The 9,782-nt window shown below is 40.6% G+C and overlaps 1 protein-coding gene across 1 annotated transcript in view; it reads right to left on the minus strand.

The window, feature by feature from the left end:
* itgb6 (integrin, beta 6) overlaps positions 1–9,782 on the minus strand; it is a 29,086-nt gene that overhangs the window by 12,305 nt on the left and 6,999 nt on the right. The window contains exons 4-10 of the mRNA XM_037693108.1: positions 9,283–9,481; positions 8,951–9,197; positions 6,180–6,348; positions 5,947–6,108; positions 5,753–5,848; positions 1,450–1,539; positions 1,124–1,142 (exon numbers count right to left, since the gene is read on the minus strand). Coding sequence (XP_037549036.1) covers positions 1,124–1,142; positions 1,450–1,539; positions 5,753–5,848; positions 5,947–6,108; positions 6,180–6,348; positions 8,951–9,197; positions 9,283–9,481 — 982 coding nt within the window. The remainder of the gene's footprint in view (positions 1–1,123; positions 1,143–1,449; positions 1,540–5,752; positions 5,849–5,946; positions 6,109–6,179; positions 6,349–8,950; positions 9,198–9,282; positions 9,482–9,782) is intronic.

A 9,782-nucleotide genomic window follows, 5' to 3' on the forward strand; every position in this document is an offset into this window, starting at 1 on the left:
ATATATATGCATATAATATACACACACATTACTTTTTAAACTTCATTCTTTTATTACATTTACAGTACTTTAACTAAGTGGTCGTTAAATGGTGAACTATGTTAGTTGTTTTTTTTTGTTTGTTTTTTACTGGTACATGTTTTCTTGTATTTATGTTAATTTATGTTACAGTTTAGTAAATGGTGAACCATGATCTAGATCTAAACCTTTACAAAAATGTATTCTGATCTATACCTAGTTCAGTAGGCAAATTTTAAAAGATAGTTCTTTGAATTATTATTATTATTATTATTATTATTATTATTATTATTATTATTATTATTATTATTATTATATGCGTTTTCTCTCACATTTACAGCAATTTTGGTCCAGATCCAGACTTGAGTTCTTTATTTGGACTAAGAGATTGGTTGGTAAATTTCTTAAAAATGTTTTACTGTTTTTTTTTTAGACCTATTTCATTTTTATTGCATTTACGGTAATTATTCTAAGAGGCACTAGGGGTGGCTGTGGCTGAGTGGTTAGAGCAGTCGTCCTCCAATGTGAGAGTTTGGGGTTCAGTCCACCAGCAGTCACATGCTGAAGTGTTACTGGGCAAAAACACTGAACCCCTCATAGCCTCTGATGTGTGTCTCATCAGTGTATGAATGTGATAAAGCACTGATTAGTCTCTTTAGAATGATTTGTTCGATTAGCTTTGTAGAGATCTAGTAGAGTGCTGCATGAATGGGTAAATGAGGACACAGATTGTAGTGTAAAGTGCTTTGAGTATCTTGAAATAAGATAGAAAGGCGCTATATAAGTACAGTCCATTTACCATTTACTACATTTCTAACTTTTATATCAATTTCTGTGAACACTACCTGCATGGATTTCTTTTCTCTGTGGGTATTTTTATGTTTTGGACTTTTGTTTGAGAAAAATTCCTCTAGGTGCACTTGTTGAATTATAATCAAAGATGTCTGAATTAAAGTAAAATGATATATTTAAAGCTCCTGTTAACTATATATACAGATTATTTGATGACCATCTTAAAATGTGTTTGTTTTCAGGCTCAACATCTACAGTCAGAGTGATGGCAGTGACTCCTTTCTTGGCGTGGTTAGACTTTAAACGACGTAACCTGTGAAGTAATTAGAGGACTGCACGCCACCACCAGTCACCGCTGCCAGGGGGATTTATAAAACGACAGGATAAAGACAGACAGAAGCACAGCAGAGAGAAAAGAAAGTCAGAATCCGAGAGGCGAGGAGGACATCAAACAGAAGGGACAAGCAGAAACCTGCAGTCCAACATGTTGGTGCAGGATGGCAGAGGTAAAAATGTCATGAAAGAAAAGGAGAACCAAAGAAAACAAGTAAATGAGAAAGGCTGACACTGGCAGGTGTTTTCTAACTTTACTTCTTATCACATCTTCCAGCGTCCAGTTCACTGGGACTGTTTATTTACTTTATACGCCGTTACAATCAGCTCCAGGACGTTTCTTGAGTCTTTTGCCAGGACTCCAACTGTGGCTCCGGGTATGAGATTTGCATAGTTCTAGGAAAAAAAACAAAAAAACAAAACAGATACACAACAGCTGTAATGTGGGTAACCTTGTTCATACTCACAGAAGCAATAAGTGTGGAGAAGGGCAACACGAAGCAAACTGGGCTAGTTCTAACAGGTTGAATGGGAATGTAGCTCAAAAGAGAGATACATTAATCTCTACTGCAAGCTGTTTGTGGATTTGCCCACTGGTTTACAGCTACACTACACAAGGTGCACATTTAGTAGCACTAGTTCAACATTTTGGTGGCACTAGTTCATCAACACTCTTATTACTAGTAAAACTTTCTTGCCAACTAGTGGGACTTTGCCTAAATAGCAGGAGCTTAAGTCATATGAGTAAGCATAACTGTCCCACTAAAAGCCCAAAAGTCACAGCTAGTTGGGTTTTAAAAATTCTAGCGGAAGAACAGACAAAACTAATAGGCAATTGTTCTCGAACAAGTTAACTAGTTATCAGCAAAACCCTTACATGTCAACTAGACATACCAAATTAAGCAAACTTTATGACTAGTGGTTTCTAAATACACACGCTAGTCTTTTTTTCAGGTAGCCCCCTTCTTCAGGGGTCGCCACATCAAGCAAACGCCCACAATGACTTAGAATTTTTTTAATGCAGGATGCCCTTCCTGATACAACCACAGATCTCTGAGCTACCACAGCCCTCTGTGTGGAGCAGAGAGCTGCCATTCAAGGTGCCCAGAGAGCAGCTGGGATTAAGGGTGTTGCTCAGGAGCCCAAAGTGGGGAAAATGAGGGTATAGACACATTTGAGTGTTTCACCTTTCCCACCTACATTTTTGTTGTAGATCTGGGGATTCACACCAACAACTTTTTGAGCACAGACTTGCCTTCTCTTATCTCTCTGCCACCACTCTCTCAAATCCCCGCACTAGTCTACAAAGCCTAAATAATTTCTTAGCTAATAAACTCTACTACTCATTAGTCGTCTACTTGATACGTTTTTGCCTTTGGTACTGTTGCACAAAAAACTTTTGACTTGTTAAGTAGTTCAACAATTTTAGTCATACTAGTCGACTGTTTTACCATGGTGTGGTTAGAAAGAGAAATGGAGTAGGGGTGGTCCTGAAAGAGGAGTTGCAAAGAGTGTAGTAGAGGTGAAAAGAGTGTCAGATAGTGTGATGTGTCTGAAGGTAGAAGTAGCTCCACAGGTTGGATGTGATGTGGAGGAGAAAGATACATATTGGAAGGAGTGATAGAGAGTATTCTCAGGGAGGAAAGAGTGGTGATCGGAGCAGACCTGAATGGACATGTTGGTGAAGGAAACAGAGTGGATGAGGAAGTGATGGGTAAGTTTGGTGTCAAGGAAAGAAACCAGGAAGGACAGATGGTGGTGAATTTTGCCAAGACAATGGAAATAGTTGTAGTCAACACTTATTTCCAAAAGAGGGAGGAACATAGAGTGACCTATAAAAGTGGAGGAAGTACGCAGGTCGACAACATTCTGTGTAGAGGAGGAAACCTGAGAGAGATTGAAGACTGTAAGGTTGTGGCAGGGGATAGCATGGCCAGACAGCACTGAATGGTTGTGTGTAGAATGATTGTTGTTGTGAAGAAAATAAAAATAGTAAAATCAGTTAAGAAGATTAAATGGTGGAAGTTGAAAAGGGAAGAATGTTTTGAGAGATTCAGAGAGGAGCTGTTAAAAGCTGTGGGTGGTAATAAAGAGCTTCCAGATGACTGGACCACTACAGCAACTGTAATTAAAGAGACGGGTAGGAAGTATACTTTGTGTGTCATCTGGACAGAGAAAAGACGATAAAGAAACCTGGTGGTGGAATAGTGAAGTGCAGGAAGCTACTCAAAGAAAGAGGTTAGCCAAGAAGAAATATGACAGTGAGAGGATAGAAGAGAGGAGACAGGACTATAAGGAGATGCAATGTATAGCAAAGAGGGAGGTCGCAAAGGCAAAGCAGAAGGCGTATGATGAGTTGTATGGGAGGATGGACACTAAAGAGAGCAAGAAAGACTTGTACCAATTGGCTAGACAGATGGATCAGGCTGGAAAGGATGTGCAGCAGGTTAGGCTTATGAAAAATAGGAATGGATATGTTCTAATAAGTGAGGGAAGTGTGACGGGAAGATGGAAGGAGTACTCTGAGAAGATAATGAATGAAGAGAATGAAAATGAAAGAAGAATAGAGGTCATACAAATTGTGGACCAGGAAGTGGGAAAGATTAGTGTGGGTGAAGTCCGGAAAGCTCTGAAAAGAATGAAGAAGGGGAAGGCAGTAGGACCTGTTGACATACCAATGGAGGTTTCCAAATGTCTTGGAGAGATGGCAGTGAGGTTTTTGACTCAAATAGTCAATGGCATATTTGAGAGTGAGAAAATGCCTGAGGAATGGAGAAAAAGTGTGCTGGTGCCCATTTTTAAGAACAAGGGCGATGTACAGAGTTGTAGCAACTACAGGGGAACTAAGATCATGCATCACACGATGAAGATCTGGGAGAGAGTTGTGAAAGCAAGACTTAGAAGAGAGGTGACTATTTGTGAGCAGCAGTTTTTTTTTTCATGCTGAGAAAAAGCACCACAGATGCCATCTTTGCTTTCAAGATGCTGATGTGGTAGTACAGAAAGTGTGAGAAAGAACTCCACTGTGTCTTTGGATTTAGAAAAAGCACATGACAAAATGTTGACCGATACAAGACATGTATGAGGACAGCAGGACAGTGGTGAGATGTGCTGTAGGAGTGACAGATGCTTCATGGAGGTGGGATTGCATCAAGGATCGGCTCTGAGCCCCTTCTTTTTTGTTCTGGTGATGGACCAACTAACAGATGAGGTCAGGCAGGAATCCCAGAAGACTGTGATGTTTGCAGGTGACATTGTGATCTGTGATGAGAGCAGAGAACAGATGGAAGAGAACTTGGAGAGGTGGAAGTATGTACTTGAAAGAAGAGGAATGAAAGTCATCCATAGTAAGACAGAGTACATGTGTGAATGAAAGGGGGGCCGGTTGAACAGTGAGGCTACAAGGAGCAGAGATCACAAAGGTGCAGGACTTCAAGTACTTGGGGTCCACTGTCCAGGACAAGTGTGGTAAAGAGGTGAAAAAGAGAGTCCAGGCAGGATGGAATGGATGGAGAAAAGTTTCAGGAGTTTTTTGTGACAAAAGGTTGTCAGCAAAGGTCAAAGAAAAAGTTTACAAGACAGTTGTGAGACCAGCTATGTTGTATGGTCTGGAGACAGAGACAAAAAGACAGGAGAAAGAACTGTAAGTGGCAGAAATGAAGATGTTGAGGTTCTTCTAGGAGTGACATGGATGGATAAGATTAGGAATGAGATCATCAGAGGTACAGCACAGGTTGAACAACTGGGAGGTAAAGTTAGAGAGACCAGATTGAGATGGTTTGGACATGTCCAGAGGACGGACAGTGGGTACATTGGTAGAAAGGTATTAGAAATGTGGCTGCCAGGAAAAAGACAAAGAGGAGATATATGGATACATTTAGAGAGGACATGGAGGTAGTTGGAGTGAAGACAGAGGTGGAGGAGGATGACTCACTGTGGAGACCCCTGAGGAGGGAAAAGCCGAAAGAAGTCACTTTAGTCGACTAGTGCAACTACATTTAGCCTTTTTAGTTAACTGCTAACACCCAAACTATTCACTAATGGCTTAGTTGCAGCTCTTTGGGCATAACTAAATAACTAGCATGTCTAAAAAAATGTAATCTAGTCTGCAATTAATAAGTCTAAAATTACAAGTAAAAGTAGGAGTTAGTCAAATATTCTGCATATTTGACAGTGACTTGTCAACTATTAAGAATAATTTTTGTTGACTAGTTAACGTTAGAATTTATGATGCTTTCTAGTTAACTTGCATGGTGCAGTTGACAAATTTGCTCCAGTGTGCAAAAAGCCCACTAGTTGGGTCTGTTGGGCTTCTAGTGTGGAAAAGGGCTGACTAATATGGATTTAGCTCCAGTTAGTTCAGCAGAAGTGCCACTTTTAGTGTTATTAGTAAAATCATTTCTTGAACTATTGTGTCCAAATGGGCAACTAGTACAGTGTAGTTTTAAAATAGTGGTCAAAAATTATGTTTGATATAAAAAATATCAAATAAATACACAAATGGCTTTCTGTAGGCTTCAGTAAGCATTATACTCTCTCAGACACGTGCATTTCTCTGCTTTGGATCTACTCAATTAGAAAAAATGACTTTTTAGAAAAGTGCTATTACCTTGTAATTGTTTATCTGCTCTTCAGTCACAGCAAATATCAGCAGGATGTTGTTCTCCACCACCTTATCAATCAATTGGCCAAGAGTTGGGTACTCCTGAAAAAAGGTGTATTTATCTAAGACGACCTCACACAAAGAAAAATTCTGCCTCTCAGGGCGGTGGCCTTGGCCCTTTATCAGGTCAGTTCATTTACCTGTACGGTGGACATGGAGTATTCATCGTTTGCATCCAGGTGACACTTCCCATCATTTGGGATCACAATTCCAGCCAATTTACTGTCCATCCCGAAGTGTGAATCAGCATCGCTGGTGAACACCAGCAGACGCATCGAGTCATTCCTCCAGCCTATCTTGTCCTAGAACAGAAACATCCCTATGTTGACTCGGCAATTCACGACAAACTCAAACGAGATGTTTTTAATCTTACCCCGCAAACAGATGCTTGCATGATCGCATCAAAGCCACACTCTGGTATATCAACGTTTGCAGACACGCGCTGCTTGGACACAATCTCCTTGAACTTGTCGGTGCTGCTCGTCAGGGACAAGCCATGCTTGTAGCCAAACGTTGGCAGGCAAGTCATACCTGGGATATCACTGTGGGATATCAGTAAGTAAATAAAAACAGAAATAAATGGCAAAAATTGGCAAAGCCCGTGATTAGAGTTTCATTTTATACGCCTGTTGAAAGGCAGGCATATTACAGTGTAACCTGTAAACTTTGTCTTGTCCCGCACATAACTTCTGATCAGCTCAAAATAATTTAATAAAACTTTATGCTAATTTGTACCACCGCTACACGACATGTACCGCAATCTTTTCATCACCCTTCTCTAAGGTCAAGGTCACAAATCAAGGTCAACCGTTTTACAAGGTCTGTCTTGCCCGGCTCGTTGTTGTATCTTGCTGTATAATAGTTTGTCGGCGGGTGTATAATGTGCCGTTGGCGACTCTCTTGTTCAAAATCAGATTAGCGGTTTCAACCACAGTGTTAAAGAGTCAAAACTTCTACTTTCTCTGTCATCACATTTCTACACTTTAAATACCTTTTAATAGCATACCAGAGGCAAAACATTTGTTTAGTTTTTCGCTCCTCTCTCCGGTCTCATGGAGCGCCGAGCAGCACTCCCCTTTTCTTATAACTTATCCATCAAATAACCTGGTCAGTCATGACTTGTTTACCAGAATTCATGCCCACCCCCAGCCAACCATTGTCTTTTACCCCAATCTTCGTTTTTGGGTCACGGGGGTCACTGGTGCCCATATCCAGCAGTCACTGTGCGAGAGGCAGGGAACACCCTGGACAGGTCTCCAGTCCACCACAGGGACACATACAGGCCTGTCGCAATAAATCAATTAATCACATGATAAATGAAAATTATCAACCTCATTTTCATTTATCGGCTTTATTGTTTCTTCGTGTCTCTCTCTTTCTATTGAAGACACTGGACGACAAAAGGCTCAACTCCAGTGCTTTTCACTGACCCCTCGCTTTCCCTTTTATCTTTAAAATCTGTTTTAACCGTCCAAAATCACATTTTTGGATCGTTAAAAGCAGCTAAGCTAACAGTCTTGTCAAAGCTCCAAAATTCACAGTTGAAACTCGTGCCTTCGTGTAAAAAATTGTTGTTTTTTTCTGTTAAAATAAGCTGACAACTTGTTTACTGATTTTTATTAAAAGCTTTGTGTGAAAAATGCTATGCTAAAGAGCTCAAACTACACTGAGCGTCTGCCATTTTTAGAACAGAAAAGCCGGAACGAGTGACAGCCCATGTCACGTCAAGGGGCCTCCCGCCCATTTTTCTTAGAGACACGCTGCTTGCTCCCTCACTATCCATTCTTCGGTTCAAACAGTCTTATACTGCCATCTGGTGGTCGAAAAAGTACTACACACAAAAATTTACCAACATTTATTTTTAAATTTGTCAATAATTACTAATTATTGTTAAATTAAAAAAATATATTATCGTTTATCGTAATAATTTCCAAGACAATTAATCGCCCAGCAAAATTTGTTATCGTGACAGGCCTAGGCACATAGAGACAAACAACCATTCACTCTCTCACTCTCACCTAGGAACAATTTAGAGTTACCAATCAGCCTAACATGCGTGTTTTCAGTCTGTGGGAGGAAACTGGAGTACCTGGAGAAAAACTAACACATGCACCAAGAGAACATGCAAACTCCATCCAGAAAGGCCCCCAGACCGGGATTTGAACCAGGGTAACCTGCTCGCTGAGACGCAGGAGCTCTACCAGTTGCACCACCGTTCTGTCCCATGCCCAACTCTTTTTAAATTATCGCCAGTTTAAAGCAAACGTTTGCAACAAGCTACAAGCGTTAGCATGTTAGCGGCTAACTACTGCAGACTTGTTCAGGAGGTTAAAAACAGTTAATTAATGACTAAAACCAACTTGTCAGGCCCTCGTTACTTAAAGAGCAGACTAAAGTTCTGCCTTTTGATTATTATTTTAGCTGATGCTATATTTAAAATAAATTTAAATGCATTTCTAATACTTTTGATGAAAAAGCTGATCACAAATTGTCCTGCTGCATTCTCAATAATCCAGGCAGATGAATCTAACAAGGTTGAGTCAGGTCCTCTGGATGGATTCTTCTTTGTTGAAACGTTTCGTCTTTCATCCAAAGGACTTCTTCAGTATGAGACCCTGCAGCAAACACAGTCTTATAAGCAGCACCTTCTCATAGTGGATCAACCAGTTTGCTGATGACATCCAGAACTATCTTTTCTACTTGTTCTACTTATCCTCCTTTTGCATGTGAACAGCTAGTTCAGATCTGTCTCCTGTGCATTAAAATCAAAATGTTTTGGATGTTAGTATTTGTTACCATAATATAATCTTTACCAAGTAGTGCGTGATACTTAGGCAGCAAAACAGATTAGTAAGGTTCATTCTAAGAAATTCTGAGATTCCAGCAGGAGGTTGACTTGAAACAACAGTGAAGAGTTGGCAGGCCGCAGACTGACGAAGTCCTTGGGATGGGGGCGAAACGTTTCTCACTTAAAGAAACTGGTCCAGATGACACAATTTAGCCTTTTTTGCTGATATTAAGGTATTTTTGTTTTTAAGTCGAACTTTGCGATGCAACTTGAACTTCTCATTTGAAAACCGTGAAACGGTGGTGTTTCTCTGGAGGTTGCGGGTTTCTATCGGTCTGCTCTTGCTTTAAAATCACCTGCAGGGGTTGATCAGGTCCTCCTCTTTGATATGGATGAACGGCAGGACCGGTTTCTCCACAAACGAGCCGAAGCCCATTCTAAATTTACTGGTGAGTTTGGCCATTTCTTTAGCCAGAGAAGAACCCAAGTCTTTGATCATACTGAGGTCGTCGATCATGGAGGCCGACAGGTCCATCAGATAGTAGACGTCCACGGGATAATCTTCGGTGTGTTGAACGTGAACCTGAAACGTCACCTCGCTGCCTGGGACACAAAAACACTTGGATCACTGCTCTGAATGGAGCGAGTCCAGAAGCAGCTCATTGATTAAAAGGTAAAAACTTCATACCAGGCCGCAGTTTGAGGGAAATCTTCTGTGGGGAGATCTGAGTGCTGTTGGCATTATCGGCCTTCTTTCCGAGCGGCTGATCCTGCAGGATCTGGCTTCTGGAAACGGAGAACTGCAGCTGGTCTTCGGTGCACCCTTTCTCTAGCAGCGTGTCCGGAGAGTCGCATCGCTCTGAGACCGTAAACCAGTCGGTGAAGTTCTGTCAGGAGGAGGAAAAGGTCACGAACAGTTTCCAGGTCAGAGACGTGTCGTGTTGTTCACTGAACAAATCAGAGGTCGACCGATCGTTTGTTTCTGAGGCCGATCCAACACGCCACACAGATTTCTTTATTTATGGTTTGGTCTAAATGTGTTTTTATTTCACAAAATAAAACAACAGTCGTTTAGATTAAATAAAAACACATTTACAATTTATGTTCCACTTAAAATGTGAGCATTTTACTTAAATCACACTATATATATATATATATATATATATATATATATATATATATATATAT

This window comes from Nematolebias whitei, chromosome 2 (genome assembly GCF_014905685.2).
Source record: "Nematolebias whitei isolate Nwh7 chromosome 2, NemWhi1, whole genome shotgun sequence".
Classification (NCBI taxonomy): Eukaryota; Metazoa; Chordata; class Actinopteri; order Cyprinodontiformes; family Rivulidae; genus Nematolebias; species Nematolebias whitei.